Source organism: Macaca fascicularis, chromosome 18 (genome assembly GCF_037993035.2).
Source record: "Macaca fascicularis isolate 582-1 chromosome 18, T2T-MFA8v1.1".
Lineage (NCBI taxonomy): Eukaryota > Metazoa > Chordata > Mammalia > Primates > Cercopithecidae > Macaca > Macaca fascicularis.
In genome coordinates, this window is record NC_088392.1 from 21,609,386 (window position 1) to 21,631,718 (window position 22,333).

Below are 22,333 nucleotides of genomic sequence, written 5' to 3' on the forward strand. Positions count from 1 at the left end.
ACATCTCGAGACTAGCAGGTGGAAAGCCTTAAATCCATATTCAACTTGAAGGTTTTATTTGAGCACTAGAAAGAGATTTAACAGTAATGGTCCATAAGTCTGAAGATGGAAAACTGGGAAGTTAATGAAAAATAAGTTTAAGTAATGTGGCTATTTAGTCCCTAGGGCTAGTATGGCGTTCACGTAGCCCACACGAACAGAGCTAGTGAAATAAAGAGCCATGTGTAAAAACAATATAAATCATACTGCTGTTTCTTGGACTTGAAAAACTCACCATGACACATTTTTGAAAAAAAAAACTTTGACCATGAATATTTTGACGATATATTTTCCTAAGCAAGGGAAAGAAGGGTCCCCTTTAAAATACAGAACGTATTCACTGAGTGGAAGACCGATCCTATCTCAAATGTCCAGGTTCTACAGATGCCTGGGTCCATAGCACATTATCCCTCTCACCAAAACCAAACCAAACTCAGTTTCATTTGAATGCACTATTGCCATGGTTTCAAAATTTGGAAAGCTCTTGGAATTAAATTTTGAGATGTAAAGGTTGGCTGACAAATTCACAGAAACCCTCTTTCCGACACCAACTCATAAACCCTAAGGCATCCTACAACCCCCGTGGGTGCTGATTCCTAGTTTGAAATGCTCTAACACAGGTTGGTGGAGCTCAGTGGGCTGGGACCATAAGCATTCGGGATTGTACCACTGAAAAACCGATGTCACATCAAAAAGAACGCCTTTCTTCTAATATACTGAAAAGGTTTTGTACAGGCTGGGTCCACAAGTCTTAGGGCTAGCCAATTCCAGCTCCCAGATAGTCTAAGAAGCCGGAGAAAGCTCCCTGCAGGTAAAGACCTATCCGCGCCTCTCGCACACTCTGCTGCGCCGGAAGGGAAGATTGGAGTCCTTTCCCCGCCCCCGGGAGGGTAGGCGGGGACTAAGGACCGCACCGCCCCAGACCCACCCCCTGCGCGTGGCCCCGCCCACAGTTGCTCCTGGCCTTGCGGCCGCGGGGAAACCGGAGGCCGGGGGCGGGGCTCACCCCTTGCCCTTGGGGGTCCCCCGGGCTCCACCAATCAGCGAGCGCCCTGTTGGCCATCCGCGGCCATCCGCGCCCCTCCCTCTCCCGCCCTCCTCCGCGTCCCAGAATCCAAGATGGCGGGATCCAGGCGAAGGGGTCTCCAGGCCAGAGTTCGGCCGCTGTTCTGCGCCTTGCTGCTGTCACTCAGTCGCTTCGTCGGGGGCGACGGCGTGGGAGGAGACCCCGCGGCCGGGTTGCCACATCGCCGATTCGAGTACAAATACAGCTTCAAGGGGCCGCACCTGGTGCAGAGCGACGGGACCGTGCCCTTCTGGGCCCACGCGGGGAGTAAGCCGAGGCAGAGGGATGGGGGCCGGGTTCCTCCCCGCCTTCTGCCGCCTCTTCGCCTTTCATCCGCGGCGACACTGGTGTGCTGAGGTTCCCGTTCCAGCCGCTGCACACTATGTGCGCTGTGGAGGGGACCCTCTTGGCATCCCCTCCGCCGGGTCCCTCCTGGTTCGCACGGTTCCCTCCGCTTGTCCCCGAGTGTTTCCCTCACCCATTGTGTTCTCTCCCACCCGCCTGCTCTCTTCCCTTCTTTGATCTCGTCGGTACTTTCCGTTTGATCTAGAAGTGTTTGGTTACCTCTTACACTTCCTAGCACTCAAACTCGCTTCTAGGTATCATGTTTCACAACGCCACGTCTCTAGGAGAAATGTGCCCTACCCCCGGTCATCCTAACCTGAGACATGTTCTAGAAGCCCCCTTACTTCCTTTCCCGCTCCCCTCCCCCGCCCGCCATACACTCTTTCTTTTCTCCGGTGTTAGCAATGGTTAATGCTTCGCTTGAACCCCATGCCCACTGACGGCTCCTGAGATGGCATATATTGGTATTAGAGTAATTTTTAAGTCTTTGTATGTCAGAAGACATTCTTACACTGTTGTAACTACACATTTTCCTCTCAGTGACTTGGTGTGGTCTTTGATCTTTTCTCTTGTAGTAACACATTATGTAACTTTTTAGGAGAAGGGATGTATTTTTAGGGATTGATTGTTTCTGAACCTGAGACTAAGAATAGCATTACATTTTCAGCCCTTTAAAAAAACTGCTAACATTGAAATAATCTCTTGGGTTCATATTTTATTCACTGTCTGTATTTGGCACTCTTGTAGCTAAGAGAACCTTGCTAGAGCATTTACTTATGTGGAAGGAAACATATCTGCACTTTTTAGTGCTGATGTGTCACTGCTGACTAAGGAGTCAATCGTAGCACTTGGCATGACATAAGCTCTGTTCAGTGACCATCAGGTATACGCTTTGAACAAATGGCAAATGCCTTTATATGAGATGAGGAGCTCTGGCTGTTTGAATTCTATCTGTGTGTGTGATTAAGTAATCTTTTGTATAATAAGGTTTCTATACATCATTTTAGATTATCCGGTGCTTGAAACAAAATGTTTCATTTCTAGAAAGTAATTACTGAATAGGAAGCACCCTTTTAGGAAGGGCTGTTTCTCTCAAATTAATGTATAATTAAAAGGTGTAGCTTTCAATTTGACTTAATGACCAAGTCATTAAGTAGTTGCAGTAGAGTGCAGTTGTTTTGTTACTCAGCAGTCATTTATTATGTGCCCATGCAGCGAGGGTGTATTACTGGGCATTTGTTATCAAGGTATCTCTATTCTTGATACACAAAGGTGATGCAAATGTTATCAAACACAAGTTTTTGGAGTTTTTGTTTCTATTTGTGGAATGATGATGAATTATTCAGTAGTGTTGATAGATTTGTTCACAGATTTTCACTTCTACACGTCTCCATTGCCTGCCTGTTCTTCTATCCCTTTGCTTTTTCTCTCACATACACTACATTAGCCAATTAGTAGTCAAATGAGTTACCTTGACTTCCTTTACAGAGCCATAACCAGCTAATCTGTTCTGCTGCAGAAATGTCAAGATAATGTACCAGTAAATTAAAGCCGTGTGGCTAGAATGAATTTGAAACAAAGTATTAGTGTTTTAGCCATGATTTATCTGGCTACTGGCTCTGGGAATCCCTGCTGTGGACATCCCTTGCTTTCGCTGTCACTGTAGTTTTTACATAAGCCTCACTGTAACTACATTGATCATTTTGTTCTTTTCATTTTGCTCTGCAATTCGTTACTTCAAAAAGCTTAAAAGTAGAGAAATTTAAGATCTAGTTTAAACACAGCCCTTTACCTTCAACCCCAAATTAAGACCAAATCTATGGTGTTTCTCTTTCTTACCTCGAATGTTCCTTTAGTACACATCCTTACGCCCATAAGGGCAAAAAATAATAATTTGTAACCCTTTATAGCTCTCAGAGCTCTTTCACTTTCATTCTCTGATTTGATCCTTAGTAGGCAAGGCGGGTGTTATCTGTTTTATAGATGAAAAACTGATACTCAGAAAGGTTAAGGTTTTTGAAAAAGGATACATAAGTAGTAAGTGTCAGTGAAGTTGAACTCAAATCTAGGTCTTCTGATTCTGTGTTCAGTCTCTTTCCATGATGGCCACACCCCCATCCTTTGAATATTTGAAAGTAACAGTGAGCAAACAGTGACTGATCCTACTAAAGTATCTCAGCTTTCCTTCTGGTCAATTTTTTTCTACCTGTAAAGTGATATTACAGTTACAGTTGTTGTATTTCCCAGCATGAGTTTCAGAATTAGTTAATATCTGAGAGCTAGAATTGTTCAAATTTTAAGTCTGATAGGCCTTTGGTAATTACCTAGTCTAATAGGAGAAATAGCTAACATTTATTGAAACATTTAAAGCTACTTATATAGGCACTTAAATACTTATGAGGCTGTTCAAGAAATGGAGTAACTTGCCTATAGATCAAACAGCTAGTAAGTAGTAGAGCTGGGGCTTGAACCTAGCCTGGAGAGGTAAACCACCGTTTTAGGGATCACTATTTTCTCTGAGAATCTGCTGAAGAATTGCTTATTGAAGTTCAGTTGACCCTCTCCATGGAAGAATGTATATAAGTACAGTATTTTGCATATAACTTTTAGGGTGTTTATGGAATGATTGAGCCTAGCTCCTTCATTTTACAGGTAAACATATGGTGAACCCAAGAGAGTAAGAATTATTTGCTCAAAGTCACACAGCTGAACTGAGACTAGGAACAAGTCTTTTGATTCCTAGTGGTATGTTCTCTTCACACTGTTTGAGCTTTCTAACCTTTGTAAACTAGTAAAATACATTGCAGCTTTTTTAAAAGTACAGATTTTTAAGGTTTAAAAAAGAATATTATGAGAATCAGATAATTTGCCTTAAAGTCATAATTCCCTTTCTCCCACCCACTGTCCCTGGAATTTGTAGTGTATGAATGTAGCTTTATTTATTTATTTTTATAAGGGAGGTGTTAGCCCTAAACTTTTAAAGTTGAAGCTGTTAACATGAAACTTTTTTCCTAATAATTATTGTACAGGTTACTAAATCTCTGTAGGTATATTTAGCAGTTTGGAAATGATTCATTGAGTTTTACCTAATTATAACTTACAGCTTTTCTTCCCTGATTTCTGTTCTAGATGCTATTCCAAGTTCAGATCAAATTCGAGTGGCACCATCTTTAAAAAGCCAAAGAGGCTCAGTGTGGACAAAGGCAAAAGCAGCCTTTGAGAACTGGGAAGTTGAGGTGACATTTCGAGTGACCGGAAGAGGTCGAATTGGAGCTGATGGCCTAGTATGATCATTTCTTTAACTTAGGAAATGTATATAAATGCATATACCACTAGCCTCTAACTTTTCCTGTTATATATTTTCAGGCAATTTGGTATACAGAAAATCAAGGCTTGGAGGGCCCTGTGTTTGGATCAGCTGATCTGTGGAATGGTGTTGGAATATTTTTTGATTCTTTTGACAATGACGGAAAGGTATATTTATTGTCAGGACTGTTACCCACTTTAATATGTCTACCAACAGAGTTAGGCTGTGAGAAATAATAGCTTATTTAATGCTTTCATCAGTTTCATAGTACAGAACTCCCCAAGCTATATGGTAAATATGATAATTAGTCTTTATATAGCTGGAAATTTATCAGTTTAATTTACATGTGCGTGATTTTTTGTACATCAACTTGAGGGCATACTAGAGCCCTGAGTCTCAACTTTGCAGTGACCCCTGCTCCCATGGCCCTATTGAATGGATGAATACAAATCTTTAGACGTAGGTGGAGAAAACAGTAGTGCTTAGAAGACTCTTACCAGTTTATTTACATAAGAACATCCAAATGCATGACTATTGCTAGCTCACATATTCATATCTGGTCATATGTTAATCATTGTTTTTGATTGGGCCTATTTTTTGAAGATCTCTCCTAAAACGGTTAACATCAAAATGTACTTACATATTGGAAACATTAGCTTGTGGCTTAGCAGCCTTAAGGTTGATGATCTTCCCATCAGCTGGTTGTTTCTCTATTAATTTTCAGGGGTGATTGTTAGCAATTTAAAGAACTTTAGTAATTCCTTGAGTGCCAAGGCCAGGTTATTTTAAAAATTTGAGTCCTAGAATCTTAGATATGTAAGTCACTTCATAGTACATCAAGAATGATGTAGAATGCTTTGATTAAAGACATTTTCAAAAATTTGTTTTCTTTATTTTTAGAAAAATAATCCTGCTATAGTAATTATAGGCAACAATGGACAAATCCATTATGACCATCAAAAGTGAGTGTGTATTTTTTACATTACTCTTGATTTCAGCTTCTTTTTGGAATCCTTGTGAAATATATTGTTTCAAATCTGAACACTTTCCAAATGAAAAAAATACTGTTCTTTTTCTTGAGACATATTTTGTAACTTAGTAGAAAGGTTTTATTTTATTTGGTTGTGTTCTAACGTTCTATCTGTGGACCATCTCAGATTCAAATATAGTATGTGTTTTTAATTTAACCTCAAATTATTTAATATTATACTTTTGAAACTTATTTGATATTATACTTTTGAAAGTTTATAGACTGTTCCTGGCTCTCATTGATGCCACTGATCATGCATTTTTGTCTTCATTAAAAGGGATCTTTAAAAAATAAAGTTGAGCCTTGATTATCAAGGCTGATGATTAAGCAATTTATGCCATCTTATTTAACTTCAATATTGCATTTTTTAAAGACTCAGTGGTTTGCAGAGATTCTAAGTGTTCTAAGTCAACCCTCTGTATTTATGTGTTCCGTATCTGTGGATTCAACCAACTGCAGATCAAAAATAATACAAATTATTTTGTATATGCAACAAGATTACAAATTTTAATATACAGTATAACAACTATTTACAGAGCATTTACATCGTATTAGGTGTGATAAGTAATCTAGAGATGATTTAAAGTATACACGAGGATGTGCGCAAGTTGTATGTAAATACTATGCCATTTTATATAAGGGACTTCAGCATCTGAGGATTTTGGTATCCACAGGGGTCCTGGAACCAGTGCCCTGTGGATGCTGAAGGATGACTGTATATTTAAAATGTATATAAATTAGGTATGTACATTTTTTATTTTCACGTGTTTGTTGTATAGGAAATAGCTTTTAGCCAGCGAACTGTAAGAAAGATGACTTATCCATACTGTTTTTCTGCCTTGGTGAGTTTCAGCCCTGGTAGTTCATCATAACTCCCTGTGGAGCTATTTAAAATGGAGGTGCCTAGGCCACCTCCTTTTGATTCTGCTTCAGTTGATTTGGAGTGGAATCTACATATTAAAAGCCCAGTGGGTGATTCATGTTTTTGCCCTAGGGTAGAGATTCACTGCCTTAGTCTCATGTAGTCTCATGTAGTCTTTTGAGTAAATAAAATAAAATAACTCAAGACTTTTTCATAACTTGGTATTATTTTAATCTTCCTGAATTTTTAAATATTGAAAAGCTGAGTGTCTTCTTTATTTTCCTTTCTCTTATACTATAGTGATGGTGCTAGTCAAGCTTTAGCAAGTTGCCAGAGGGACTTTCGTAATAAACCCTATCCTGTCCGAGCAAAGATTATCTATTACCAGAAAACATTGACAGTAAGTAACATTTATTTAGAGAGAATCAAATAAACATTGTTATAGTATGACTTTCCATGTTGAATTTTTGATAGAAATTAAATGCACTTAAATTTGGATATTGCTTACATACTCATGATTGTTACTCTAAGACAGCAGAAGAGTGGTCATCTGTTGTAAACCCCTGATGGTAGGTTTCCATTTAGTCAGCAAATGTTTAAGCACCCTACTGTATAGCACATGTGAGAGATACATATATCGAATGATCGATTGATCGATCGATTGATAGATAATCTCCAAGCCTTTAGGATATAAATATGAGTAAGACAGACAGACTTTCTCCCCAGAGAGCTTATAGCCTAACAGAGGACACACATATGTAGCATTCCTATGCTGTGTAATAAATGCTACGTTCAGACACTATCAGGCGGTCCTGTGGTTAGAATCCTGTAACCGCCAGGTGGAGGTGGGGAAGGGCAGGAACATTTTCTCAGGGTTGAGCTGTGCCCTCCAAGGAGATCAGGAAGTTCCTGGGTAGGGGGAAGAGGGGGTGTGTGTGTGTGTGTGTGTGTGTGTGCGTGCGTGCAGGTGAGTGGGTGTACTCCAAGCGTAGAAAGCAGGCTTAGGCACTTGAGAGAACTTGAAATATTTTGGAAAGACATGTAATTTGGTATGGCTGGGAGATAGAAGAGATCAGTGAGCAGTGAGGTTGAAAGGTTGGCAGTAACAGGCCTTGCACAACTTCCTGTAGTTTATCCTATAAGAAACTTTTAAAAACGTTTAAAGAGTTTTAAGCAGGAAAAGAAATGAGCAGATTTGCGATTTAGAAAGATGACTTAGGTCCCAGTATTCTTAGTACCTGTTTTCTTGGGGTTGGGGGTGAACACAGTTGTTGAGTCAAGGATAGTTCCTGAATCTAGCCAGTTGGACAGCTAATTGGTACTATTTACTAGCAAAGCAGCAGCACATTTGTTTGTGTTTTATCTGTTTGGGGGAGGAATGGGAAATCAGAGGGTTGTTAATGAGTTTAGTTGTAGATAAATTGAGGTTAGGGTAATATATAGGTGGATATATCTGACTGGCAATTATGATAACTAAGATCACTATGCATTGTAAACTTTGCTTTTTAAAGATGCCATCAATACCTGGTTATATAATACTTAAAAGCAAAAATATATAGTGTATGAATTTTTCTTTCACCTAAATCATGAGCTAGCCTTACACTCCTGGGTCTAAAACTCTGAGATTAGTACTTTGGAAAACTATATTGGCTCTGTCTTAATTCCAAGCTAATTTAGAGATCTTAGAATAGAGCAAGTATCCAGTCTATTATGATTAACTTGGGTTTTAATTCCACTGTAATTATTCACCCTGTACAATTTCATTAGAGTCATCAGTAAGTCTTGCTTACCTGCATGTGGCAAAGCCCAGACATCAAGCATGGTGGGTGCAGACTGCCCATGTGACCCAACATCGTGAGGCTGTGAGCCCTGGCAGCACTCCAGAACAATAACCTTGCAAAATGTACTCACCAAAAAGGGTTTCACAATTGGATGAGATTGGGCACTACTCTTGCATATTAGCACATTAAAGATTTCTTTATGAAGGATCCTTTATAAAGAAAGGATAAATAAACCTTTATTAAACCTCATGTTTCCCAGACTGACTTAACTATGGAATTCTTTTTCACCTAGTATCTATGAGTGATCATGGAGCTAGTGTTTTCACCTAATATCTATGAGTGATCATGGAGCTAGTGTTTTCACCTAATATGTATGAGTGATCATGGAGCTAGTGTTTTCACCTAATACCTATGAGTGATCATGGAGCTAGTGTTTTTAAGTACACGTTTTGGAGAGACTGGCTGGACACCTGACTGCTACTTATTGGTTCTCGCCTCTCTGTGCATTTGCTCAGTCTGGTAATAATTCCTTTTCTTTCTACTTGGTAAAGTCATACTCAGCTTTGAGCACACAAATTCAGATCCCTTTTCCATCAGATTTCCTAAACAGCTCATAATGATCTGTCTCTCCTAAACTCTTATTTTTTTTTCTCTAATGCTTATTTGGCCTTGAGACGTGTTGTATTGACTTGCTTATTAGCTATATGTATGTCTTTTCTTATCAATATGATTGTAAACTTCTCACAATAGGCATTATATCCTATATTTCTTCTAGTTCCTAATATTGTACCCATGTTAAGTACTCAAGAAGTGTTTATTTTAATGAGTACTTTCACCCTAGCTTGTCCCAGTTGTTTCCACATTGGAGAGGAAAACAAAGTAAGAGGAGGTTGGAAGCAGTAAGTGCTGTTGGTGGGGGAAACACAGTCAAAGCAAGACATCTTCAGTATTGCAAGTATAGTCTTTAACAATGGTTTGAAACCATAAGGTGAATAAGGAAGGTTATTGATGATCTCATAAAGAAGTATTAATCAGCAGACAGTTTGTACCCAGGCTTTCAGTTACAGTCCTTCCTAACATTCCTGCTAACTCAGAGTACAATGAAATGTGTTATGTCCTTTAAAAAAAAAATGGAACTAGAAAATGAAGACTTCTGCTGGATTTTCAGTTTGTTAGAAATCAAGGAGAAAAGTACTGAACAATTGGAGGATTTTAATATTGTAGTTTGAATGTAATAACCCACAGTCTTTTTAAGACTCAAAGGCAAATAACTTCCTGATTGTTGATTCTAATTTAAAAGGCTCTGTGGCGGAGGACCAGTTGTAAATGATGTAAAATGAAATAGGAATATTACTAAACAGAGGAAACAAATATTAATATGAACCAAATTCTAAATGATCTTTTAAAATTGATTATTTTAAACTACTTTTTAGTTCACATTTCCATCCTACAATATATAGAGAGTAACTCTTCATATTGACAGATTTTATTCTCTTGCTGAAAATTTGAACAGAATACTATAACATTTTGCCTCTGTGACTGAATCTTAAGTCTCTGACAAAATTTTGACTCTAGAAGTAATGACACAAGTGCCCTTACTCTGGTGCCATGGTCCTGCTCCTTCTGCATCCACCCTGAACCTCAGTGACTGTTGTTTAGGGTGAGACTCGTGAGAGGGTTGTTGGAAGTGAAATGTATTGAAGAAGCTGAACCACTGCTTGACTGGGATAATGAGAAAAGCATTCATGTGTCAGGTGGTCCAGTGCTTGCCTAGGATTCTAAGATTCTGCCGAGAAATTTAGGGTCATTCCTTCAAATACACATTTTGCAGAGTAGAAACATACATCTTTTTAGTTTTTTCCTTCTGTGCCTTGTCAGTGTGACTTCTGTCACTTTTGCTCTCTGCTAACCTGTGACAGTCCAGTTACCTCACTAATTTAATTCAGAGGAGCTCACTACTTGTTGAGGCAATCTATTTAATTTTCAACCAGCAGCAGGTAAAATTGTAAATTTAACCTCTTGGTTTTAGCTGTCACTGGAATCTGAAAACAAGTCTGATCCCTCTACTGCATGAACCATTCCAAGAGAGTAATGGTGACTCCCTAGGTCTTCTTGAGAGAAGGCAAACCACATTCTATTTTAGAAAAGTTTTCATAGAAAGTTAGCAGATTTTTCTCTCTTTTAACGTTTGACACATAGTGGGGCAAAAATTTTTTTAAGTAAAATGTATTATATATTGACACCAAGTAAAAAACATTATTTTAAATTACTGTTTGTAATTAATGAAATAAAATTGAATAGTATTAGGCATAAAATGGATTAATTGAAATTTATTTTCTAATGTCTTTTGTAAAAGCTATAGCTATGATATATCTTTCTAGGTAATGATCAATAATGGCTTTACACCAGATAAAAATGATTATGAATTTTGTGCCAAAGTGGAAAATATGATTATCCCTGCACAAGGGCATTTTGGAATATCTGCTGCAACTGGAGGTCTTGCAGGTAAATCTTGCAGTCTGATAATATTAAAAGTTTGTGAATTGTGTTTTATTGGGAATAGTGTATTAGGGATATGTAGACTTGTTTATACTAATAACTTTTTAAGACTGTTTGGAACCTTCCCATTGCCTGCTGTGCCAGTCTTTTGGTCTGTTGAGATTGCTTATTTTCTACTTATATTGTTCTGTAGGTGTACAGTTAACTGGGGCTGTATACAAGTGTGTAAATTAGAGCATCAGTTTGGGTGCTATTTTATAGTGAAGGAGACATATTTAAAGGCTATCAAAGTCAGCAGGCTTAAAAGCTGCAGATCAAACCACATGACAATTAACTAAAATGGCAATCTTGGCTAGTCACATCCACAAAAAGGTTAATTGCCAAGTGTTTTAGGATCCTGATCATTGTCACATCACATATAAATGAATTTGGCAACCTAAGGAAAGGTTATTTGGCACCTAAACTTTAAACAAAAACATAGTTACCATTTTTTTCCACATAAGGTGACAAATTACCATTCAATGTCAATGCCATTTTATGTTTATATGATACATTGTAGTTTTAAATATTTTCAAATACATGGATTGTTCCAGACAACCCAGAGAAGAAGGGAGGGAAGATCATATTTTCCATATTTTTAGAAGAACTTGCCAAATTTTAGGTGAAAGAAATTTCTGAAGATCGTGTGGCCAATTAATGGTCAGCCCCAGGCAGGACTCGGCCAGGATTTCTGACTCCAGGTTCAGTGCCCTATTACATAACACAGTTTCTTAATCTACACTACAGTATTGTAGTTTTCTTTTTAATCTGTCTACATCTCTAGGTTCCATAAAAACAGTACAAAGCATAAAGATTGCTGTACGCTTGATATTAATTGCTCTTGATTGGTGGATGTGACTAGCCAGGATTGGTATTTTAGTTAAGAGTTAGAAGGTTTGATTTGCTGAGCTGGTGCTTTTGGCTTAAACAGCTTGAATTTGATTTTTTGATACAATTTTCAGTAAGATAAAATTATTAATATCTTCCATGTGAGAGAAACAAATAAAGTAAGACAAAAAGTGGTATGCGCTCTAAGAAAGGTTCAGAGACATACAGGTACCAGCAGTATGTGGAGACCAGGATTTTGTCTCATTTGTCTGGGACGTTGTCCATGAAGGAGATATGTGGGAAACCATGGAGGATCTTGGGACCAGAATAAGGAGTTTGGACTTTTGACCCTTCATTTGTTTGTTCATTTCTTATCAGACATTGATTAAACATCTGTTATATGTTAAGCATTGCTAAATGTTCTGATTTAGGGTTTAAGAAAGTGAGTTTTGGGTTATTTCTAATATAAATCTTTCAGGTGAATTTTTGTCTCTAAGCTCACAAGGTGCCATTGCCCTTACCAAATTAGAGCTAATTTTTGTTAATTCCCTCCCTGGTTATTTTTATTTAAAGCAATAAATACTGATAAAATACATTTACAATGATAAAAGTAATCTCCTATGGAACTTTTTCAGACTTTTTTTTTTTTTTTAATTTGTAGATGACCATGATGTCCTTTCTTTTCTGACTTTCCAGTTGACTGAACCTGGAAAAGAGCCGGTAATTTTACACATTTTTTCAAAAACTTTATCAGTTTAGTGGTTTTGCCTTTTAGCTGAATGTTTGGGAAGACTAACTTAGGTTTGGATCGTTTCTGCCAGTTACTGCTATATGGTCTTGTGCAAGTGACTGAACCTCTGTAACGCTTCATTTCTTAATTGCTAAAACAGAGATGTTTGTACTGGCCACCTCAGGATACTGAAGGATTGAGACAGTGCACTTACAACAAGTGCTCAGTAAATGGTAGTGGTTATTATTAGAGGCAAGAGTAGGCTGGGTGCAGTGGCTCATGTGTGTAATCCTAGCATTTTGGGAGGCTGAGATGGGCAGATCACCTGAGGTCAGGAGTTTGAGACCAGCCTGACCAACATGGTGAAAACCCCATGTCTACTAAAAAATTCAAAATTAGCCAGGCGTGGTGGTGCACACCTGTAGTTCCAGCTGCTCAGGAGGCTGAGGCTGGAGAATCGCTTGAACCTGGGAAGGAGAGGTTGCAGTAAGCTGAGGTGAAGACACTGCACTTCAGCCTGGGCGACAGAGTAGGACTCCAGCTCAAAAAAGAAAAAAAAGGGGGGACCCAGTGCAGTGGCTCACGCCTATAATCCTAACACTTTGGGAGGCCGAGGTGGGCAGATTTCTTGAACTGAGGGGTTCAAAACCAGCCTGGATGACACAGTGAAACCCCGTCTCTACTAAAAAATACAAAAAAATTAGCCGGGCCTGGCGGCAGGCACCTGTTATCCCAGCTACTCGGGAAGCTGAGGAAGGAGAATTGCTTGAACCTGGGAGGCAGAGGTTGCAGCAAGCTGAGATCACGATTCTGCGCTCCAGCCTGAGTGACAGAGTGAGACTCTGTCTCAAAAAGAAAGAGAGAGTAAATTTGCTATCATTTAAGTCAAGAAGGAATGTATTTTTATGTTAACCTTTCAGCTAGTGGTAGAATAGTTAAAATGAGAAAAATAACATATATAGAGGTATCTGAATGATTTTCTTATCTTTTTTATGATCTATTCCAAAACTCCAAAAAAAGCCCACACCAGATAAAGAAATTTCAGAAAAGGAAAAAGAAAAGTATCAGGAGGAATTTGAGCACTTTCAACAAGAATTGGATAAAAAAAAAGAGGAATTCCAGAAGGGCCACCCCGACCTCCAAGGGCAGCCTGGTGAGTTGTAGCAAAGCTGGCATGGGTGCCGCAGCAGGGCTGGGGACTGATGATCATGGATGCTTGAGTCTCTGTTGCCTGGCTCATCCCTGCTCTCTGAACGGGCACATTCCAAGTGATTTCTGGAAACAATTTAGGAGCAAATCTTTAGTCTTTAAGAGTCGGGAGACTGGCATTTTTGCCAGTGAGAATGTGGCTTAGTCATGTATGAAATAGAGAGTACCATGGTTATTTGGACGAATGGAACCACTAGAGTGAAAGCTCCCTGACAACAGGGATTTTGTTTGCTGTGTTCACTGCTGTGTCCACTAAGCCTAAAAAGAAGTCCAAAACAATGCTAACCTAGTAGTTCAGGTTCAGTAAATATTTTTTGAATGAAATCATCAAAAGTTTATGTTTTTGCTTTTAGTGACACGTATTTACCTTATAGTGTGGAGGTAATCCTTAAAATCTATCAAAACTGTTATGAAAGTAATGTGACATGATACCTGCTTCTCCTCCCCATACTACTCAATAGAATCCTGGACTGTATAGATAAAAATTATAAAATACTAGTCTAAGCCAATGTTATTAAGAACTTGAGTGTGCTAATGTCAAAAAGAAAACATTTTAAGGCCAAATTGAGGGACTTTATATTATCTGCTAGCTTTTTATGTGAATTGTTCCCTGGCAGCGTAAGGGATCAAAGGTGTACTTAATAAAGGCTGTGGCTAGCATTTGAACTCTATGTAGTATGCAGTTCTTTTAATGATCAACAGTATGAGTCAGACTTAATGAATTGAAAAATGAATCATAAAGGTCATTCTTATTTTGAATTTGTTTTAAACATCATCACATACAATTTGTGAGTATGTCCTGAAGCTGACTGTAGTGTTTGAAAAGTATGGTTTGGTAAATTTTGACAAATGTGTATACCCATTTAACCATCACCCAGGTCAGTGTACGGAACATTTTTATCATCCCAGAAAGTTCCCTCATGCCTCCTTAAAGTCAGCCACCTTCTCCACAGAGCCCATCACTATTTTTATTGTTATCACTGTAGATTAGTTCTGCCTATTCCTATAAGTAGAATCACACAGTGCATATGAAAGAGAAATATTTTTCCATTTTTATTTTATTTAACTTTTTATGTATTTAGGGGGTACAAGTGCAGATTTCTTATATGCTTGTGTCACATAGTGGTGAAGTTTGGGGATTTAGTGTACCTCTCACCCTAATGAACATGGTACTCAGTGGGTAATTTTCAACCTTCATTCACCTCCCACATTTTGTAGTTTCCAGGGTCCGTTATTCTGCTCCATATGTTCATTTGTACCCATTGTTTAGCTTTCACTTATAAGTGAAAATATATGGTATTTGACTTTCTAAGTCATTTCACTTGGGATAATGGCTTCCAGTTCCATCCATGTTGCTGCAAAAGACATGATTTCATTCTTGTTTTATGGCTGAGTAGTAGTCTATAGTATATACACACATATATATGCACACATGCCACATTTTCTTTATCAAGTTCTCTGTTGATGGACACTTAGGTTGATTCGATATCTTTGCTGTTTTAAACAGGGCTGCGATAAATGAATGAGTGCAGGTATCTTTTTGATATAATGATTTCTTTCCCTTCGGGTAAATACCCAGTAGAGTAGTGGAATTGCTGGATCAAACGGTAATTCTAATTTTAGTTCTTTGAGAATTCTCCATACTATTTTCTGTGAAGGTTGTACTAATTTACATTCCCACCAACAGCGTACAGGCATTCTCTTTTCTCCACATCCTTGACAACATCTGTTGTCTTTTGACTTTTTAGTAATGGCCATTGTGATTTATGTAAGATAGTATCTCATTGTGGTTTTAATTTGGATTTTTTTGATGATTAGTGATGTTGAGCATTTTTTCATTTATTTGTTGGCCACTTGTGTGTCTTCTTTTGAAAAATATCTGTTCATGCTCTTTGCCCAGTTTTTTAATGGGCTTTTTGTTTTTCACTTGAGTTGTGAGTTCCTTGAAGATTCTGGATATTAGCCCTTCATTGCATGCATAGTTTGCAAATATTTTATCCCATTCTGTAGGTTAGATTACTGTGTTGATTGTTTCTTTTGCTGTGTAGAAGCTTTTTAGCTTTAAGTCCCATTTGTCTATTTTTGTTTTTCTTGTGTTTGCCTTTGAGGACTTGGTCTAAATTCTTTACCTAGGCCAATATGCAGAAGAGTCTTTCCTCAGTTTTCTTTTAGGATTTGTATGGTTTCAGGTGTTGTGTTTAGATCTTTAATCCATCTGGAGTTAATTTTTGCATATGGTGAGAAGTATGGGTCCACTTGCATTCTTCTATATATATTCAATTTTTTCAGCACTGTTTATTGAATAGGGTGTCTTTCCGCCAGTATATATTTTTGTTGACTTTGTTGAAGATAAGTTGGTTGTAGGTCTGTGGGTTTATTTCTTGGTCCTCTGTTCTGTTCCATTGACTTATGTGTCTGTTTTCATACCAGTATTGTGCTGGTTTGGTTACTTTAGCCTTGTAGTATAATCTGAAGTCAGGTAATATGATGCCTCCAGGTTTATGCCTTTTGCTTAGCATTGCTTTGGCTATTTGGGCTCCTTTTTGTTCTGTATGAATTTTAGGAATTTTTTTCTAATTCTGTGAAAAATGACATTAGTAATTTGATAGGGAGTGTCTAGAACTAGTAGATGGCTTTGGGCATTATGGTCCTTTTAATAATATTGATTTCTTCCAATTCATGAGCATGGGATGCTTTTCCATTTGTTTGTGTCATCTACCATTTCTCTCATTGTTGTTTTGAAGTTCTGCTTATAGAGAGCTTTCCCCTCCTTGGTTAAATGTATTTCTAGGTGATTTATTTTTCTTTCAGCTGTTGTAGATGGAATTGCGTTCTTGATTTGTCCTTGGCGAGATCATTATCAGTATATGAAAATGCTACTGATTTCTATACATTAATTTTTTATCTTAAAACATTACTGAATTCCTTTATCAAATCTAAGAGTTTTTTTGGTGAAGTCATTAGGGTTTTTTAGATAAAAGATCATATCATTAGTGAAAAGGGATGTTACTTTCTCATTTCCAGTTTGAATGCCTTTTATTTTCTTCTCTTGCCTGATTGCTCTGGTGAAGACTTCTAGTATTATGTTTTTACACATAAAAGTGATAAAAGTGGGCATCCTTATCCTGTTCCAGTTCTTAAAGGGAATGTTTTCAACTTTTCCCTGTTAAGTGTGATACTGGCTGTGGGTTTGTCATATGTGGCCTTTATTATGTTGAGGTCTGTTCATTGGGGATTTTTATCGTGAAGGGATGATGAATTTTATTGAATGCCCTTTCTGAGTCTGTTGAAATGATCATGTTTTTTGTTCTTAATTCTGTTTATGTGGTGTATCATATATATAGATTTTTTGTATTGTTGAACCCTTCTTGCATCCCTGGGATAAATCCCACCTGATCGTGCTGTATTATCTTTTTGATGTGCTGTAGGATTCGTTTTGCTGGTATTCTGTTAAGGATTTTTGCATCTTTGTTCATCAGGGATATTGGTCTGTAGTTTTCTGTTTTTTGTGGCCTTGTCTGGTTTTGGTATCAGGGTCATACCACCTTCATAGAATGAGTTAGGGAGAATTCTCTTCTCAAAGTTTTGGAATAATTTCAGGAGAATTGGTTTTTCTTGATATGTTTGATAGAATTCAGCTATAAATCCATCTAGTCCTGGCTGTTAAGATTTTTTTTTTTTTTTTTTTTTTTTTTACTACTGATTGAGTCTTGCTACTCATTATTGGTGTGTTCAGGAGTTCTGTTTCTTCCTGTTTCGATCTCAGAAAGTTGTATGTTTCCAGGAACTTACCCATTTCCTCTAGGTTTTCTAGTTTGTGAGCGTATAGTTGTTCAAATAGTTTCTGATGATCGTTTGTATATTTGTGGAATCTGTTGTAATGTCTCCTTTTCTTCCGATTGTGTTTATTTGGATCGTCTCCCTTTTCTTGCCTAGTCTAGCTAGCGGTTTATCGATTTTGTCTATGTTTTCAAGGAACCAGCTTTTTGTTTTGTTGATCCTTTATTAATTTCTTTGTCTCTTTCATTTAGCTTTGCCCTTATCTTTGTTATTTATTTTTTTCTATTAACTTTGGGTTTGGTTTGTTCTTGGTTTTCTAGTTTCCTGAGGTATAATGTTAGATTGTTTTGATCTTTCCACTTTCTGATGTAGGCATTTAATGCTGTAAACTGCCCTCTTCACACTGCTTTTTTTGCTGTTTTGGTGTGTTGTTTTTCCATTTTCATTCACTTCAAGAAATTTTTACATTTATGTCTTAATTTCTTTATTGACAAAGTGAATGTTCAGGAGCATGCTGTTTAATTTCCATGTGTGTGTTTAGTTTCTGAAGTTCCTCTTAGTATTGATTTCTAGATTCACACCATTGTGGTCTAAGTCACTTGATATGATTCTGATTCTCAAAATTTGCTAAGACTTATTTTGTGGCCTAATATGTAGTCTGTGTCGGGGAGTCTTCTGTGTGCTGGTGAAAAGAATGTATATTCCATAGTTATTGTAGAAAGTTCTGTAAATGTCTAAGTCCATTTGGTCTAAAGTCCAATTTAAGCCCAATGTTTCTTTGTTATTTTTCTGTCTCGATCTATCTAGTGTTGTGTGTGTGGTGTTACATTCTCCCACTATTATTGCATTACTGTCTTTCTTTTTCTTTTGGTCTAGTGATAATTTTCTGAATTTCGATGCTCTAATGTTAGGTGCATATAAATTAGGATTGTTATATCTTCTTGCTGAATTGATCCCTTTATCATTATATAATAACCTTCTTTGTCTTTTCTTTTTTAAGTCTGTCTTATCTAAGTATAGCTACTCCTGCTCACTTTTGGTTTCCATTTGCTTGGACTATCTTTTTCCGCCTCTTTACTTTCAGTCTATGTGTGTTTTTATGGATAAGGTAAGTTTCTTGTAGGCAGTATATAGTTGTGCCATGTATTTTAATCCATTCTACCAGTCTGTATCTTTTAGTGGAACATTTAATCCATCTACATTCAAGGTTAATATTGATATAGGAGGCTTTGTTCCTGTCATATTGTTCATTATTTTCAAGTTGTCTTATAAATTCTTTGTTCCTTTCTTCTTTTCCATCTTTGTCTTTGTCATTTGATGAAATTCTGTCATGTTACCATTTGATTCCTACATCTTCCTCATGTGTGATTGTTTTATAAGAACTTTTATATTTCTCTTTTTATCATGGTGAATGTTGACCTTTTGTTTCCATGTTTAAGACCACTTTGAGCATTTCCTGTCATGCTGGTCTAGTAATGATAAATTTCCCCAGCATTTGCTTGTCTGGAAAAGGCTTTATTTTTTCTTCATTTATGAAGCTGATTCTGGCAGGATATAAAATTCTTGGCTGACAGTTTTCTTTTTATTAGCACTTTGAGAATGCCCATTCCTTTCTGGCCTGGAAGGTTTCTGCTGAAAAGTCTGCTGTTAATCTGATGGAATTTCCATTACAAGTGACTAAGTACTTTTCTCTTGCTAATTTTAGAATTATTTCACATTGACTTTAGACATTCTGAATATAATATGCTGTAGTGAAATCCTTTTTGCAATATATTTTTCTGGGGATTGCTGAGCCTCCTGTATCTGGATATCTAACTTTTTTGCTAGACTTGGGAAACTTTCATCAATTATTTTCTTAGTTTTTCTCCTTAGCCAGGCAACAACTGCAGCCGTATCAACTTGAACTCGGACTAAGAGCAGGGCACAGCTCAGCATGAAATTCTCAAAACTGTGCCTTGTGCCTGGGACCAGGGAGAGCAGGGACCCTCCTAGCCAGGTGTCATGAGCAAGAAACTGTTAAGGAGTGCAGTCTGCCCACATCTGTTTCACAAGAGTCCATTGCAGGGCAGTGGGTATTGTCCTAGATATGCATAGAAGAGCCTGGTTTCCCTGTCTCTCCTTGGCCAGGTGGTAGCTACAGCCTTGTCAGCCCAAACATAGCCTGAGGGTGGGGCACAACCTTCCATTAAACTCTCAATATTTCACCTTGGGTCTGGGACCAGAGAGGGTAGGGTCCCTCCCAGGCAAGCAGCATGGACAAGAAGCTGTGGGAAGTGCCATCTGCTCATGTCTCAGTATCAGCAGCACACTTCAGCAAGGCAGTAGGGACCTTCCTAGGGGTGCATAGGAGTGACCAGTGTGTCCCCCCTTCTCTCCTTGGAACATTGCAGTGGCTGCAGCCATGTCTGTAGATCCCCGGTATCTAGGCTATCAGCAGTAGTGCCCAACTGGAGCTGTTCTAGGCTCGAATGCCTGTGGGATTCCAAGTGATCTCCCTTTATGGAGCAACATCTCTGTGCCATATTTAGGCAGTTTCATATGTCCAGCCCAAGGCCTTAGTGGGCCAAGAGTTTCTTCTGTAGCCAGGATCATAAAAGCCCATTTTGGACTGCAGGGGCCTGAGGTTTTGTCTCTTACTGTTTCCCATCTAGGAGCCTCTTCTGGTGCTCAGTCAGCTCCTGGCTGGGCAAGCTGCCTCAGCCTCTCTCCTTACTTATTTTGCTGCTTCCTATTTCTTCTCTGATGAGTCCTAGCATTCTCTCCTAGGCAATCTATTTGAAATGCAAGTATCTACTTACTACTCTGGTTTTTCTCCATGGAGGAGGCACATACTACCTGCATCTGGTTAGCCGTTTTGATCCCTTCTGAGATTTTCTAAGAAAAATTATTTTTAAATAATTTAAACCCAGTTTATAATAAGTGTTCAATCACCTGAAATGGCAGAAAACAAATAATTTAATCATTATTAAATCAATTATCTGCCTGTTTTCTGTTTGGGAGATTGTACCACTCTGATGATGATGTTCTAATTTTGCTCTATGTTGGCGCTTTGGTCACTTACGGTATTTTGAAACTTACGTATGTGTAGGTGACTGATCATTTTTATTTATTTCCTTTTCAGCAGAGGAAATATTTGAGAGTGTAGGAGATCGAGAGCTAAGACAAGTCTTTGAAGGACAAAATCGTATTCATCTTGAAATCAAGCAGCTGAACCGGCAGTTAGATATGATTCTTGATGAACAGAGAAGATATGTTTCTTCCTTAACAGAGGAAATCTCTAAAAGAGGAGCAGGAATGCCTGGGCAGCATGGGCAGGTGGGCTTGCAGAATATGCACATGTGCCTCATTTACCCTTTGCTGGAAGGGAAGTAAAGAAGAAGGGCTACTGTACTATGTGCTCATAGAATGTGGATTATTCAGCTTGCTCGTCATTGTTTCTTCCTCCAGATCTCTCAACAAGAACTGGATACTGTTGTGAAAACTCAGCATGAGATTCTGAGACAAGTAAATGAAATGAAGTAAGTATGTAAAAGTAGTGTCTGTGTGTTATGTGATTTTTGTATCCTAAATTTGTGACTTTAGGTGTGCAAGCACTGTATATTGTAAGATTTCTGCATGAGGGTAAGAATCCTGTTCTAGATTCATTCTGCAAATAGGGGACCATAAATACAGCAACTTTTAATGTTTAAAAACTGCAAACATGTCTAAAGTTTTTAATTGTTCAGAGCTGGAAAAGAAAAAATGGTTTTGGGATCTTTTAAAAAGATAGGAGATTTGTCAGTTACTTGACAGAGCCAGGTGTGTTCTTATATTTATAAAATATAAAAAGAATATGAAGTAATATATAACAATTTTATGAAAAGTACTAGGGGAATAAATATGTGTAGCATTGTAAGACTGTAATAGAAGCAGACCCGATGCAGGAAATTCTTTTTGATGAAATGAAACCATTTTGAATGTAGTATGTGTGACTACCTCTTTTTCATTCCCGTCTTTTACTGTCAGAGAGACTGGACAGAGTTGGAGCAGAGAGGAGATAATTGTGTCCTTAGAATGTTGAACAGTAAATTTCTAATGAGAATGATTGACTTATGCAGATAATTAACAGCTTTCAATGCCTGGAGCACAGATAACAAACCAAAGTGTCATGTTTCCATAACCTAACATTTTAGAGCACTGTCCCAACCTATATAACCCTTGACAAACAAGAATGTCAAGGTGAGTTCTTTAGGACTGGAGAATTAAACAGAGTTAGATCAAACAGAAGGTGATTCTATCTGATATCTAGAGATTAAAGGCACTTAACTTACAACTGCAAATTTATATTTCTTCAATTTTTCTCTTTGTATTTAAAAAAATCTTCATAATGTGAACTCATTGAAATATTTATGATGCTAAATGAATAGTTTAGCTCTTCAAATAGTTTAATGAATAGAATCCTTTTAGAAATAGACTGGATCATGTAACACAACCTTTTAAAAAATCTTTTTATTTTGATCTAATTTTAGACCTCAGAAGCTACAAAAATAGTATGGGAAGTTTCTGTACATCCTTCACCCATCTTCCTCTAATTTACATAACCATGATATAATTGTCAGAACCAGGAAATTAACATTGATACAGTTCAATCAACTAAATTAATGAGCTATTCAAAATTTATCAGTTTCTCCACCAACGCCTTTTTTCTATTCCAGGATCCTATCCACAATCGCACATTACATTTAGTGATTTTTTCTCTTTAGCCTTCTGCAGTCTGCAGTAGTTCCATCTTTCCTTGTCTTTCATGACCTTGACATTTTCCAAGAGCATTAATCAGTT

At 37.8% G+C, this 22,333-nt stretch overlaps 1 protein-coding gene across 1 annotated transcript in view; it reads left to right on the plus strand.

Annotated features, from left to right (window-relative positions):
• Nucleotides 1–1,148: 1,148 nt before the first annotated feature.
• LMAN1 (lectin, mannose binding 1) overlaps nucleotides 1,149–22,333 on the plus strand; it is a 32,415-nt gene continuing 11,230 nt past the window's right edge. Inside the window, exons 1-10 of the mRNA XM_005586554.4 lie at nucleotides 1,149–1,372; nucleotides 4,580–4,734; nucleotides 4,817–4,924; nucleotides 5,658–5,719; nucleotides 6,950–7,049; nucleotides 10,812–10,935; nucleotides 12,458–12,516; nucleotides 13,547–13,679; nucleotides 20,637–20,830; nucleotides 20,963–21,033. Of these exons, the coding sequence (XP_005586611.3) occupies nucleotides 1,159–1,372; nucleotides 4,580–4,734; nucleotides 4,817–4,924; nucleotides 5,658–5,719; nucleotides 6,950–7,049; nucleotides 10,812–10,935; nucleotides 12,458–12,516; nucleotides 13,547–13,679; nucleotides 20,637–20,830; nucleotides 20,963–21,033 (1,220 nt within the window). The 5' untranslated portion in view covers nucleotides 1,149–1,158. The remainder of the gene's footprint in view (nucleotides 1,373–4,579; nucleotides 4,735–4,816; nucleotides 4,925–5,657; nucleotides 5,720–6,949; nucleotides 7,050–10,811; nucleotides 10,936–12,457; nucleotides 12,517–13,546; nucleotides 13,680–20,636; nucleotides 20,831–20,962; nucleotides 21,034–22,333) is intronic.